The 16332-nt window shown below is 39.7% G+C and overlaps 1 protein-coding gene across 9 annotated transcripts in view; it reads right to left on the bottom strand.

Annotated features, from left to right (window-relative positions):
* The window catches only part of LOC139942104 (protein unc-13 homolog B-like), a 170900-nt gene that overhangs the window by 70515 nt on the left and 84053 nt on the right, over nucleotides 1–16332 (bottom strand). For all 9 annotated transcript variants that reach the window (XM_071938796.1, XM_071938800.1, XM_071938801.1 and 6 more), the window contains exons 4-5: nucleotides 13309–13426; nucleotides 11367–11490 (exon numbers count right to left, since the gene is read on the bottom strand). In XM_071938796.1, coding sequence (XP_071794897.1) covers nucleotides 11367–11490; nucleotides 13309–13426 — 242 coding nt within the window. The remainder of the gene's footprint in view (nucleotides 1–11366; nucleotides 11491–13308; nucleotides 13427–16332) is intronic.

Raw genomic sequence — 16332 nt, 5'->3', positions numbered from 1 at the left:
GCAACACTATCAGGCCTCCAATAACATGTTGGAACAAACCACACTACAGGGCAAATGTGACAGCTATATTTTGACATCAGTTATAACAAAAAAATGGTGTCACCTATTGGGATGGCTTAGGGCGGAATCAAATAATTCACAAGACAAATTGTTTTTCTAACAACATGGATAAAGTAGCAAGAAAGGAAGAAAGGGAAACAAATCTACATATTAAGCTACAAAGCAACGTGGTCCACATCATGCATTATGTTAAACATTGCCTTACCTACATATGGTAAACATCACTCATAAATCCATACAAACGCTGACAGCAAAAAGTATATTCCGAACACATGGTTTTCAGCTTTCAGTATCAAACTGTCCACACCCGCAGTTTTTTTCATTTTATCCCAGCTAATGTAAATAAGGCATTGTCGACTATAATAGAGTTAATACACTATAGCTATCTATTGGGGGAGGTATAAACACGTACTTTGGTTTGGGAAAATGGAATATTAATGATGCATTAATTACAAACGTTAATTATTTCTTATGCAAAGTATACCTTTGTCCTCTCCAGATGCTATGGAGATAGCCGTGGATTGAGGGAGAGAAGAAAAAAATTGAAGGGACACAAATGGAAGAAATCAATAAATCAATGAACCGTTGTGACGATGGTGGGCCAGGGAAGCACATAGTTTGACTTCTCAGATACATTATTGAGAGATATACATCCATCATCACTTTTTGTTTGTCCCCATCATGAATAAAGGTAAAGTATACTTTAGGTTTTGGGAATCAAACGATTGTTTTAATCCTATATAAATGTTGATTTAAAGGCACTGGACACTATTGGTAATTACTCAAAATAATTGTTATCATAAAAACTTACTTGGTAACAAGTAATGGGGAGAGGTATCAAACATTGTGAGAAACAGCTCCCTCTGAAGTAACGTACTTTTGAGAAAGAAGTAATTTCTCACTAAAATATTTGAGCAGAATTCGAGACCTCCGCTGATGAGGTCTCGAATTCAAGCAAAGCACACAACTTGTGTGACAATGGTGTTTTTTCTTCCATTATTCTGTCGCAACTTTGAAGACCAATTGAATCAAAATTTTCACAGGGTTGGTATTTTATGCATATGTTGAGATACACCAAGTGAGAAGACAGGTTTTTGACAATTACCAAAGGTGTCCAGTGCCTTTAAGTAAGCATTTCAGAGTGATGGCTGGTGCTCAAATAGACTGGTACTGGTGCGAATAGAGTGATTTGAACCACTTTAAGAAATGAATGATGACACTCGGGTTGCATCGTGCTTAGTACGGCTGTGGAGTGAAAAACATAATGTGTACAAAGACATACAAAATGATAGAGCAAATTATAATAATGCAGTTCAAAAACCGGTTGAAACTCAATTACAGTAACGGTATAAGTTATATCATTTAAAGCATTTAAAAAACAACCAAATTTGATTACTTTCAATGTTATTATAACTTCTACCCTTAAAAAACATAACATCAATAAAAATTCCTGCTGTCAATGTACAACAAACAAAACTTTTTTGTAACCAATTAAAAGCGGTTACATTATATTAGCATGTAGTACAAAGCCAAAGTTGAACGAACTCGTGTAAACAAGCTCGACTTCTGAATATTAATTTAGTCAATGACGAGGGTTTGACGAGGGTGTGCCGTCACGCAATGAGGTCACTTCCTGTCGGGGTCACGACCACCGACCTACTTGTGGGGACTTGCAAGGGCAGCATTTAAAAGGACCAGGCTGCTCCATAATAGATTAATCAGCAAAGATAAGGACTATATGTATACAGATTTAAGTCAAATTTAGCTGCGAATCTCCAGAACTATCAAAGCCATTTTAACTGATACAAGGTCAAAGGTTGTAAGTTGACTCAATGGCAGATCTCTGGGTAATTCACAACCTTGATTTGTGATGTCAGACGCAACTCTTTCAGTACGATCTATATTTTATGTATTCCAAAAGTGCAATTATCTTACATCTTTTTTATGTACTCCAAATTGTACACCAATGCTAAATAAGCAGCTCTATGAAACCAGGGCCCAATTTCTTGGCTCTGCTAACCGCCGAATTCTGCGCTTACGATCCCGATCCCGCTTATGTGCAAGCGCCGAATTTCTGCGCTTGTAAGCGTAGAATGCCTAGTAACGTGGAGTACGCACACGCAGAAGCCCATATTCGCCGCTAACCCGTGAAATACACTTGCCGTAAGCACAGAGTTCCCTGCTTCTCTGTGCTTACGGTTAGCAGAGCCATGAAATTGGGTCCTGTTGTTTAGGCTACAGGATTAACTCTTTCAGTACAATCTATTTTATGCATTCCAAAAGCGCAAATATCTTACATCTTTTTTTATGTACTCAAAATTGTACACCAACGCTAAATAAGCAGCTCTATGAAACAAGGCCCTGGTCTTTGCAAATTACCAAAGGTGTCCAATGCCTGTGAGCATGAAATTTCTAAACTAAGCAACTCTTAATTGTATCGGCCTTGTCACAGATTGTTTCTGTGACGGATCACCAGCATGAGTTCTCTTCATGGTCAGGAAATGAGCAAAAGGAATGGGTTCTTTTTCTTTTCTCATTATACGCCGCGACGACGCAATATGATGTCTTTTGTCTTCAAACTAATTTCCTAATCAAGGGTCATTAGTCATGTGCGTATTCAAGAGGCTGGCAATAGTTCCAAATTGGATTGAGCGCACTGAGGGTAGTAAATAAAGATCCCTGTTAAAAGGGTGTTCGCTATAAAAATAATATGAAGAAAAAACCAGGGTTAACCCCTACTCTTCCAAGATAAGTGCTCTGGGTTCTTTAAACCTTCACAACCAATTCTAAAACCTAGCCAGGAGGGATAATTTCCAGTCCCCCCCCCCCCCCTGCCCAGGTGCCCACACATGGAACCCAGATACAAGCCGTTTCCTCAAGAAAGGGGATAAAATGGCCCTTGGCCCCCTTCCCCCACTGGAAAACAAGCACCCATGCCCCCAATGAAAAAACATCTGAACACACAACTGTTTCATATTTACGGATAACTTTGGCCAGGTGTAAACTCTGCGTGAGTTGCAAATCTCTCTGATGAAGTTTTTGCTGTATATGCCCTCTCCAGCACTTTCTGACACTTGTTGGCGTTAATTTGTGCCTGTTTACAATACGTGAGTTGATCACCTACTTAGGGGAGCGTCATTACTGAGGAAGTAGTAGACCGCTCACCCATAACTCATCATGGCGAGGAAAACGTTGGAAGGAAATAGAAAGAAAGGTACAGACATAGGAGCGATCGCATCAAAGATTGGACAGAAAAGAGCAATGTACCAGGAAAAAATCTTGCGCCAGCAAAGAGCCCTGGCGGAAAACAGAACCTCGTGGAGAATGGTGATCAACAGGTCCCAATTTCGTAGTTCTGCTTAAGCACAAAGAGTAGCTTAGCACAACAAAATTACACTTACCAGAATAAAGGTTATCAGCCAAAATGCCACACATGTCAAATTTGTGACTGGAATGCTATTCATTTCTGTAAATGCAGAAAATTATTAAGCAACTGGTCTCTGTTACAGACGAGATAAAGTGTTGCATGTGTTCATTCAAGTCGGTTGACTTGATTTTAAAACTCGCAAATTTATCAACACGTGCCGTTTTTGTTTCGCAGCAAAACTTTCAAAGGAGAATAATCTTGTCTGAATTTCAATGAATCAAAATCATTTCCTTAATCCACAAAGTACATCCTGTTTTGTGTGTATTTAAACAGGTTTTTATGAGTGTAAAAATGGCCATCACTGTGTGACATTTTACGGTCTTGTGCGCATGCATGAGGCCCAACCCGGTTTCCAATCAGTATGATAGAGATCAGTGTGAAGAAGTCGTTAATTACAATGGCGATGATGATGATGATGTGTTTGTAAACGGGTCATTGCCAAGCGGTCTGGCACACCAGACTTAAGTTCTGATGTTCCAATCAGCAGAGTGTGACAGATTCAGGGCCCAATTTCATAGAGCTGCTAAGCACAAAAATTTGCTTAGCATGAAATTTCTTCCCTGATAATAACAGGATTACCAACCAAATTTCCACATGATTTTCAGGATAAGCAATCAACAGCTGAATACCAGTAACAAGAAATATGCAACAAATGGAAATTTTGTTGGTAATCCTGCTATTATCAAGGGAGAAATTTCATGCTAAGCAAATTTTTGTGCTTAGCAGCTCTATGAAATTGGGCCCAGGTCCCTGTTTTGGAGTTTGTTTATTTATTTAATCTGGTTCTGAAGTCGATGATTCACTGTTTTAGCTAAGATGGAGAAAAGAAAAGGAAGTTGTTTCAGTTTTAGATGTCGAAGGAAAACCCCTGAGAATCATTCCAAGGGAAAAGTCATGCAGTAAGGTAGGGGCTGAATACACAATCCACATAGCGCCCCTGGCAGGATTCAAACCAGGGTCCTAGAGTTGGAAGGCAAGAAAAGACACCACTAGCCCCACCTTGCCGACTGGACTGTCATCAGTAAGTAGTGATGTTAGCCACAACAGGAAAGCTGTTATAAACTCCACACAAATCACAAATAAACATCACACAAAATTTCCACCCTCAAAACTGTCGCTTGTTTACCTGAAGCGCTTCTCGATTTTGTTTGATCAAGCTGAACCAGAATAAATTAACAAAATAGCAAACTGTCAACTTTCAAAATTGCCATTAGATGTAAAAAGTTTGTGAATCAGGGCGAGCCAGGAAACTTCAAATCCTCGTATGAGACTAGGAGAAAGTCTGAGAGACTACCAAGCTAAAACCCTCTCTTATGTTCCAACATCATTTTAACAAACAAGCCCTTAATCATCCACTAATGCCCAGCTGTCCCCTCCATATTTCATACAAAAAAATATGAGTTGATGTATCCGAAGGCGTTAGGATTTACGACAACAAATCCTGCAGATTGGAAACGGAATCAAGTTCCACCTCGGGTCTTTCTTATAAAGCAGAATTTGCTCCAAGAACAAGGGGTCGGAGAGAAAGAAATGTCAAATTATAGGGGAGATAGTCGGCCGCTGGCAGGCAGGGACTGCAACCGGCTCTATACTGTTCCTCTTGAACCCAATTTCCTGTTGTTGCTTGACATGGCTAAAGTTAAGGCGAGGAATATCGGCTGTCCAAATGCCACAGGGAGTAACTGGATCCCTATACATCTTTTTCTACAGCTTCTGACATTTTTCTCGATTTGTTGTTGTCGTTTTCATTGTTATATTTTTTGTCTCTTCCCCACAAATGGACACTGCAGTTAAATGTGGAAGGATTTTTTTTCCAAACCTAATAAAATAATTCAACAATGTGGAAGTCATTTGAGCCTGAGGATATAGTTCATACAACTAATTTTTGCGTAATTTTTCTTTTGCTCAAATGCATCTGTCTCAATACTTTCAATCTGGATTAATTTCCCTGACGGGGAAACAACATAATTCTAGAATAAAATTAGCAGCTGGAAATATTGTGGAATATGTATGTCCTACAGGTGTAATGTTATTAAATATCTATGCCGCCTCAGACCATAGACTTCTTAAAAATATTTTATGACATTATTCATCCCTTTTTAAAATTGTACAGGATGTTAAATGTTTCTGTGATGATGACCCTTTGGCAGCCTACCATATCGCAATTGACTGTTTTGTTTTACGCTCAATTATCCATGGTATTTTCATACACTTTATTATTGTATGTAGGTAGAAATACTTACATGTTAATTAAATGTATGTAAGACTATGACAATACTCGTCGACTGTGTCCTTCGGGTCTACCAGCACTCAATTATTTTTTTTTTAAGTAAAACTAGTTTCCTTTTATAAATTTAAAGTGTGTGTTTAACATAAACACTATTAGTTGTAGAAGTTAAAGACACTAGACACTAATGGTAATTATCAAAGACCAGTCTTCTCACTTGGTGTATCTCAACATATGCATGAAATAACAACCCTGTGCAAATTTGAGCTCAATTGGTCGTCGAAGTTGCGAGATAATAATGAAAGAAAACACCATTGTCACACAAAGTTGTGTGCTTTCAGATGCTTGATTTCGAGACCTCAAAAACAAGTTCTGGGGTCTCATTATCAAATTTGTGGAAAATTACTTTTTTTCTCAAAAACTACAGAGGGAGCCGCTTCTCACAATGCTCTATACTAGTTGTATCAACCTCTCCCCATTACTCGTTACCAAGTAAGGTTTTATTCTTATAATTATTTTGAGTAATTACCAATAGTGTCCACTGCCTTTGAAGAGAACAAGTATTCAATTTGTGTAAGTTTTATGCTCATTTTGGCCGGGTGGCTGTGTCGGTCAAATCGTCCAAATCCTTTTCTATAAACTGCATGCTTTCTGCATGCACCTATTTGTTAACAAATAAATCTAACTCAGTATTTTTACATCACAAATGCTTCAGAAACTTTTAACAGAGATGCCTGTTTCATTGAACTTCCAAAATTTCAAAAAAATTTAAATTTTTACAAGGAATACAAAGCCATGTTGATTTGGTTAGAATAATGGATGTTGTATGACCAAATTTCATCCAATCAAACGACCAGGGATTTACCAAAGTGACCCGCTCCACATGCAGGGCACTTGGGGCTGACCGGGTTGGTCCTGAACGTACCGGGGGCAGACCGGGGGCAGACCGGGGGCAGACCGGGGTCGACCAGGGTCGACCAGGGGAAGCTAATCGAACGCACCCAATGGCTCATAATCTCATCTAGGAGCAGCTTCTTTGAGCATGTGTTGACTCGGCAAGAATCTGACTGTTTTCAGATAAAACAGTTTTTATTGTAATTTGGGTGTGATCCCTGGCTACACGGCAGTTAATGGTTGAATGGCACCCCCCGAACAAAGATATTGACAAAATAGGAATACCGCTAACATAGGGCTAGATAGCTCAGTTCGTAGAGTGCCAATCCAGAGTTTGTTAGTTCGAATCCCACTCAAGTCAATTCTTTGTTCAACCCCAAAAACGGTTTTTAGCTAAGACAGTGTACAGTGGTGTGGTGCTTCATCTACTGTGCCAATACTACAGTACACTAAAAGGAGAACAATTCAAAATGGTGTAAATGGTGATAACCCAACTATATGACACCACGCTCATCACATAGCCTAAGAATAAGAAACAGGCATGACTACACCAACGGCGCCGTGGAGTGTGAAAGACCAGCATTCAATCTGTCGGATTGGATCGCTAACGCATTATTGCAGTTTTGGGTCAGTTCCTCCTGATTAAAGTCAACCCCACACCCCAAACTCTGATGACACCTCAGACAGATACAACCACTGTCGACGTGCACTATCATCATCCCCCCCCCCCCCCCCACTGTGGACTAAGCCTCCGTTAATTACAACCCTCCGTGATGTCCCGGTGCGATACCATTTATAAATAATTGATTCTGGTTCCCTTTCATAATAATTATTAGGACTTGACAAATAACAAACCTCACTGGGTGGTGTGGTAATTGACAGGAGAATGATTTTGCACTGTGTTTAAACCCGGAACGAGGAATTTCTAGTGAGCTGGATGTCTATGGGCAACAGGGCGACATAACCCTGTGCAATAGCCAATCAGATCATGATCTGTGCTGTGAGATTTTGCTTGAGTATAAATGTAATAACTTTATTATCTTTGTTTGTAATTTTTTTTTTTTTTTTTTTCCATTTTATATTATCCATTTGTGAACGTCCAGCGCCTGCAGGCGGAACCAATCTTCCACTGTCTGCGTTTTATCAATTTCTTGTTATTTTTATTTTTTTAATTATTAGATCCAGGGTGACACATGCAAGCTGACTCCCCAATTTTCTTGATAACCTGTGAAATGTTGCTGCAATTTTTTTCTGCTTAAGTAATCAGGAAAGTTTACAAAAAAAAACGGTATGCAGCTCTAGAAAAAGAATTAATATAAAACGACTCGCTACTGTACTTAAAGCACATAAATATCATGGGATTTGGAAACAACCACTGAAAATATTGTAAAATTTTGTGAACTCTGAGAATTCCTCTGGGTTTTTGGTTATAATGAGTGTACGTCCTATCCTGGTTTGCAACACCAGGTTATACATTACTGTGTCACACCTCAAAGCTCCCAGGGACTCAACTGGCAAGTATTTTGCAGCGAGGTACTCCACTGTGTATGTTACTCGCATGAAAAGTGCAGCTGAAATATTGCACGTCAAATGAGGTCCCATGATAGCCATTGGTTTGAAGGAATTCAATGATGCATTTATAACTCCTAATAGCCTTTTAAAAATAATTTATACAAAATGTTTAGCTTTATTGAAAAGTGATTTCTTTGTTTTATTGAATTAAACTTAACAAGGTAAAATATTACTTTGGGGACTATGAGAATGACATTTTTCAGTAGTCTTATACTGTGAAAATGAAAGAACAGGTAGAAACATTGATTTGGTTTTAGTTTGAAAATGGAGTAGTATAACTCTCCCAAAAACTAAAAAATGAAAAAAATGGACAATAAACATGAAAAAAATGGACAAAACAAATATTCAAAAGGTCACAAGCTGTGCCGATTCACATCAACTCTGGCATGTTTGCACACAAAATTGCAACCACTATATGTCCTTCAGGCTTAACATCATAGAAACGTTTTTACATATTAAATGAATACCACATGACTTGGGTTGGATATACATCTGGTATGTTTCACTGCACCAAGAAGCGACTGTTGAAAGTTCAAAAGTGCAGCAAGCGACTGTCACTCAGTCGCCTTTAAAGCCATTGGACCCTTTCGGTTCAGAAAAAAAAAAAAAAGTTCACAGATTTATAAATAACTTACAGGGTTTACAGAAGGCAATGGTGAAAGACTTCTCCTGAAATATTAGTCCATGAAATGCTTTACTTTTTGAGAAAACAGCAAAACAATATAAATTCTCGCTAACGAGAATGACAGATTTATTTTAAACACATGTCATGACACGGCGCAACGCGCGGAAACAAGGGTGGGTTTTTCAGTTGTTTTCTCCCGACTCCGGTAACCGATTGAGCCTAATTTTTCAAAGGTTTGTTATTTGATATAAAAGTTGTGGTACACAAAGTGTGGGCCTTGGACAACACTAGGTTTACCGAAAGTGTCCAATGGCTTTAATGAACCAACCACTATCTCAGGGTGTAAAATTTGTTATAAACAATCCGTCTACAAACAATAACATTTTGTCAAATAAACTTTGTTGCGCGCTGACACATTCATGTTTAAATGATTGGCCTCCTACCTTTTTGAAACCCAAGTCGAAATTCCAGTTGAACCTAGTTAAACTGGGTTCAACTGGAACTAGTTGAAACCAGTTGATAAACTAGTTAAACACAGTTAAAACCAGTTGTTTTAATATGGAAAATGGACAGAGACCAACTGGTTTATAATTTCAACCTAGTTGAACACAGTTAAATCTAGACCAAACATGTTGGTTAATATGGAAAATGGACGAGTTTGGTCACTTTCCGGTTGAACCAGTTGACCCCAGTGAACAAGGTTCAATTAGAATTTTGACCTGGGAAGGAGCGAGGATGTGTGGTCTTTTCTGGTTCATCAATTTTGTATACAAAATTTGCCGCCAGGCCCTTTTTTGGGGAATTTTAATGGATTTTCTATAGATTTTATATATATTTGTATGGTATTTGATGTGCTATTTTCCAAATTTTTATGACGTTTTTTCTCCTTGTGCCCTTTTGTGCCTTTGTTATTTTTATTGTCTGGATCGCCTTTAGATAGTGATTATTTGCACTATTTGATTATCCGCAGGCTTGTTCTCTGTGTAGTCTTAATTTTTATTGCCTATTCTTTGTATCTACTGTTTGCCTGGAAATAAAAAAAATATAATAAAAAAATTCACAAATCATTTCTCTGATCCCGAGAACACCAATGGTACGACGGTGTAAAGTACCTCAGGGTCGAAAATCGTTGATAGTATAATTGAGAGAGCATTGGGCTCCATCTTTTATGCAATTTTGACTTATACATACTGCGTATCATATATTAATTTTGTTTTTTACCCATACACCGATGTGTGTTAGCACTGTATACTCAGTACTTTCACAAGTCCTATGAAAAAAAAAAACACAGGCATGTTACTCGGGTGGGATTCGAACCCACGACCCTTGCAATTCTAGAGCAGTGTCTTACCAACTAGACCACCGAGGTTGCCCGGTAGCTAGAGGCAGTTTGAATCCTATGTTATGGCAGCGGGTACCGTAACGATGTAATAGATGTTAAATTTGCATCAGGGATAAAGAAGATTAATTTTGGTTTTTACCCATACACCGATGTGTGTTAGCACTGTATACTCGTCATAAAATTACACACGATTTTGCTTCAACTACCTGAGCATATCATATAGTTAGCGTTTGTTGTTGATGATGATTTTGGTATTGAAACCTGCAGGCTGTTGACTCCCAGTGTACATGGTATATGGAGGCGCAGTCATGGGATTACCATATGGTGGCAATATGGACTGATGCATCTACATATAACGCTCTATAGGCTGATCCTGCCAATGATTAACGACGCTACGGCATCTCAACTCAAAATAATTATGCACATTGCAAAAAAAACAAAAACACCAACCCAAAACAACAGATCCATACTTTTGTTGCCCTTTTGAAATTTCTTTTGTTATTTCCTTTATACTTGAAAACATTTTGTCCCTATTGTCTTCAGTCTCTGTAAGGTAATAACACACCTATTGTCTTCAATCTAATTTAGGTAACAAATGTCAAACACTCCACATCATCAAATTACATATACTTACGCCTCAAACTCTAAAACATATTTTGTACAAAGTTATTGATGTAAAACCGACATTTCCAAAGTATAAGTTGAACTTTTGGATTTATTGTGCTGGTTTAATTAATGGTAAATACAGTCCTGCTGGGGTCAACATTCTTACAAATGCATTAACACAAAACAAGTCATAAAATTACATACGATTTTGCCTCAACTACTTGAGAATTGTTTTGCACCAAGAGTACTTGAGGTAAAAGCTACACTTCCAAATGTTAAGTTGAACTTTGGGTGTTTTTGCTGGTTAATTCAATGGTGTACCATACAAATCCAGGGCCCATTTTCATAAAGCCTGCAAGCACACAAATATACCTAGCACATAAAAACAAATTGCTAAGCAGAAACTGGGTGCCAGCTAAAATTCAATCAAGTTCAAACTGTTGAAACTGGTGCCCCACTCAAACTGGTACCTTAAATTTGTCAAGCAGAGTTCTCTGCTAAACAGGTTTATGAAATTAGCCCCTGCTGGGTTGGACATTCTTAACCATTCAGTATAAAGTGTCTATACTTGTCATATGTTGGTAATAAACGTGCTAAATAGTTTTGTACTCACCGAACGGCAGTTCAAAGCGGGCGTCAATCAGCACCTTATGTCCGGTGGGGATCTTGGTGCCATTCACCTGCCTGTTCTTCACCTCTACCTCTCGGTCCAGCGAATGCCAGTCGCCATCTCCCTCCTGTACATGCCGCAACGCAACAAAAATTTCAAGACAAGATTAGTAATAATGCAAAAGAGAAAAAAAGGTATAGAGCAGAGGGAGACAGAAATTACGAAGTGAGTACGTGGACCGTAACGTCCAACCAAGCATGCCAGAGCCAGAGCAAGCAGCACCTCCTTCTCTTCATAAAGAGAAATATTAGAAGTGAAGCTGCGCCGGGGTCGACTGAACAGCCATGATACAAGGTGAGGAGTTCCACAGTGTTATTACCTACTCAGAACGCTAATATTGCTCCTAGAAGCTGGCGATTACAACCACAGATCAGAAGCTTTACTCTCCATACACGAAAAGGATGAACCTGACTTTCCCGTCACCAAATAAAACCACAACGTCGCTGTTTTTACACTTGTTAATTGTTCTCCTCCCACGGTAATATTAAAGCTTGCGTCAGAGAATTCGTGTCTAAGGCGGCTTCCAAAACGTCCGAGTAAGTCCGTCCTGTTTGCTCGACTCATCCGAGGTGTCGAAAAGCTCAGCAGTTTTGGTCCCCACTCTTGTTTACATTGCATGAAATGACTAGTCCACGTATAAATCTAAACATACACCGGCAGATGCTGTCATGTATTGGAAATATAAGTCATCCAGGGTTTGCTATATGACTGCCACCAATGCCAAGTTTCAGGAACTTTATCAGACCAGTAATAATGAAGGTTTAATTGAAGAGCAGGTTGGTTTTATTTCCCTGGCATGTTGCAGATGTCGTATAGGGGGCTACGACGACGAGGTACGCAAGCAATCACATTGAAGAGCGGCAATTGAAGAGCGGCAATAAATATATCCAAGGTTTAATTCTACTGGAATGATTAATCAGGCGCATAAACCTAAAGGGACAGGGCCCAATTTCATAGAGCTGCTTAAGCAAAAAATTTTGCTTAAGCAAAAAATTCATTGCTTAGTAAAATTAGATTACCGGCCAAGACTCCTCTCACTTGTTATGCTAAGTAAACAACAGCTAAATACCAGTCACAAGCAATGTATGTGGCATGAAATTTTGGCCAGTAACATGTGTAAAATAAGCGAGCTATTTTTGTGCTTAAGCAATTTTTTTGCTTAAGCAGCTCTATGAAATTGGCCCCAGGTCAGACTGTCAGAAGTGTTAAGCCTGATCTTTTGATTTGGGATCATTACCGAGAGAAAGTAATTAAAAAACAGGTCAAGCACAAATTTGGTATATGAGGTGCCCTTTTGCTTCAAGACATGCAGTAATTTTTGTTTGCGCTTTGCTGTGCAATACTTTTTTCTGTTTTCTTCTGACAAATTATTTCTCATTTAAAGGGAATGTTTATGTTTGGTAACCGCTCCTAAAATGAATGGCATTACAAAACTTACTTGGTTAGAAACAAAGCACCTCTCAATTATTCAATAATAATTTCTCTACGCAGTTATGTGGTTATGGAACAAGATATGGGCACACCTTTAAAGTGTTGAGCGAGTGGAAATATGAACAAATATTATGGGAACAAACTTCATAGGGAAGGATTGTCAAAACATAAGTCATCCAAAATATTTAAGGTTTTGTGTCCCACTTTTTGTTGTGTCGGACTTGAAGGTATGTTTGTTTGTTTACTTATTTAGTTGTCTTGCTCCTCTGCCTAGGTTTTTATTTTTTATTTTTTTATTTTTTTATAGTTATTTTTTTATTATTTTTATATTTTATTAGTATTATTATTATTTTTTTTTTTTTTTTTGGGGGGGGGGGGGTTGTCTGTTGCTGAAGGGAGGGGCAAGTGGGGGTCAATGTCAAAGAGCTGAGTTCCAAATTGGTTCTGATCTCACCTGGTTTGAATGCTTGATATTCCGGAGTGGAATCCATGATGTACCAAGTAACGTGTCCCATATTAGCCCTTTGGTCCATAACTCAACCACAAGGCCACTGTCCAATCGGTTGGTCTCACTGCAGAACGAAAACACAGAAAAAATAAGTTTTTAGAGCAAAGTTATCCCTGAAAAGTATCCCACATTTACTGGTTCTGTACGATTAAGCTGCGACTGTCTTTTTATTGTTAGAATTTGTTATTATAATTACCTGTAAAATCGAGGTGTGCCCGGGGGAAAATATTTTAAAGAAATTTGTTGTTTTTGAAAAACAGTACAAGCTAATGCAAACTGCTAAACAAACAAAAGGATCTGTGGTATAAATGCAAAAGCTAAATTAGTTAGCGGCCCGACGTTTCAACCTAGCAGAGTCTGTCTTGAAGAAAGACTCGCGAAAGACTCTGCTAGGGTTGAAACATCCGGCAACCAACTACTTGTTGGCGGGAAAAAGTTTGATAGGTTTTCTGTCATACTAAGTCTATACAGGTAGGTTAAAATTCTCTATGGGAATGAAAAACATGTCTTTGAGGTAACTCTTGAAACAAAAATGTAACGGTAATGCCATTTTCTTTTTGCCGGAAGCCATTTTATTTTATCAGACCTTTTATCACTGGAAAGAAAAAGTGTGATGTGTTCCTGGAAGATGAGTGTAGAGCATAGAGTTATATATAAGAACTAGAGGGCGCACTGGCCTATATACGCGCTCCGGCATGCGTGCAGGCGGCCATTTTCTAAGTTGACAAAACTGGCATCTCACAGCATGTGTTTGTGTGTCCATTTTGTAAGTTGCACAAACAGCATCGTGTGAGCGTTCAATAAAAAAAAACTCAAAGGTGTATTTCATATTCAACGCGCGTGCAGAATGACGCGCTTGACATCTTGCGGTCCCATGGTGTTTGTGCACGAAGCATCACTCGTGCGCCCTCTGGTTCTTATATATAACTCTATGGTGTAGAGCCTTTTATGCCGCATATAACAAAGTACAAGTATCTATGACCTAGGCCAATTTCACAAAGTGCATACACTATTGATACTACAGCAAAATGTAACGGTATACAGAATGATGCTCATCTCAAGATTAAATTGTTCATCGATGAGGTTCCACGAAAATCCGGACAATTTATTGGGCAACAATCTCCTTTTGGTGTGAAATGAAGCGCCATGAGGTAGGTGCATGGACATAATGCTACATTTAAGAAGTTTACAGGCTGTCGGAGAGGAAATCACAATTAGACATCCTAATGTCTATAACTCAAGACTACAGCTTCCCATGCTGTTAGACGTCCGGGAAATCTCGTTTGATAATACACCCACTCATTAAAGGTCAAACACCTAGTCAGGAACTTTCAAGCCCTCTCAGGGTCTGATCCCTGGCTTTCGTCATGCACCTGCAATGATCAAGATTTTACAATCCCTGTCTATTATAGAGAAGTCAGTAACCAACGGTGCTTAAAATATACACCCAGTGGAGAATGCCCATCTTCTATAATTGAGTACATAACACCCTCCTATCTTATAGGATCCAATGGGTAAAGGTTAAGGTATATCATCCAATTTGCAGGGTTTGATCCTCGGCTTCTTGCCAGTGTGTCAGTCACCTGACAAGGTACTCCATGGGCACCCAGTTCATTAAACACAGCAAAGCGATGCGTGGGGGAGGACGGGTGGGGGCAAGAACATTTCATGCACTTTACCCCTTCCCTGTCAGAGTGAAGTACCTTAATGGGTGTTTGATCTTCCACTGATGGGGGAGGTGGGAGCATGGCAGGTCAGTTGATGTACTCTATGTATCCCTACCCTTGCCTTGCTGAGAGAAGCACCTTACTAGGTGTGTGATCTTCAACTGATGGGGGAGGAGGGGTGGGGGCAAGAACGTTTCATGCACTTTACCCCTTCCCTGTCAGAGTGAAGTACCTTAATGGGTGTTTGATCTTCCACTGATGGGGGAGGTGGGAGCATGGCAGGTCAGTTGATGTACTCTATGTATCCCTACCCTTGCCTTGCTGAGAGAAGCACCTTACTAGGTGTGTGATCTTCAACTGATGGGGGAGGAGGGGTGGGGGCAAGAACGTTTCATGCACTTTACCCCTTCCCTGTCAGAGTGAAGTACCTTAATGGGTGTTTGATCTTCCACTGATGGGGAAGGTGGGGGCATGGCAGATAGGTTGATGTACTTTCTGTAGCCCTACCCTTGCCTCACTCTGATCTCAGACGGGGTGGTAGGGGCATGGCTGATAGGCTGTACTCTAACCCCTACCCTTGACTTGTTGAGTGGAGCACCTTTAAATGGGTCACGGGTGTGTTATATTCAACTGATGGGGGCTGATGAGCTCGGGAAGGGGAGGTGGGGGCTTGACAGATAAGTCATTGTATTTTCTGTTCCCCTACCTTTACTGAGTGAAGTACCTCAATGGGTGTGTTATCTTCAACTGATGGGGGGAGGTGGAGGTGGGTGCATGACAGATAGGTTGACATACTTTCTCTACCCCTACCCTTGACTCGCTGAGTGGAGTACCTTAATAGGTATGTGATCTTCAACTGATGGGAGGGATGTGGGGGCATGACAGATAAGTTGTTGTACTTTCTGTACTCCCCTACCCCTTTCTGAGTGAAGTACGCAATTGCAATTTGACATTTAAGTGATGGGGAGGGGGTTAAGTTTGACAAGTTGATCAACCTTGTGCGTAAAAACATCATTTCTTAGGATCTCCTGAAGGACACCATCCCATAGTAAAGTACTCTAAAGGCTCCTTGTTTCTCAACTATTTAGGCGACAGGTCAGATGGGTTGATGAACTTTGTAGTGTACCCTAAAAACTACCCTTGGCTTGGGAGCTCCAGAGGGACCCCTCTCCTTTCTCCGGGGAGTACCTTAATGGGTATTTGACCTTTGACTAAAGGGGCGTCCGTTAGCGGAAAATGTACTTTGCGTGTACCCCTACCCATCGCTTGGGGCATCTAGAGGGATGACTCACCCTACATGGAT

This window comes from Asterias amurensis, chromosome 9 (assembly GCF_032118995.1).
Source record: "Asterias amurensis chromosome 9, ASM3211899v1".
NCBI lineage: Eukaryota > Metazoa > Echinodermata > Asteroidea > Forcipulatida > Asteriidae > Asterias > Asterias amurensis.
This window is presented reverse-complemented; position numbering and strand designations above follow the sequence as displayed.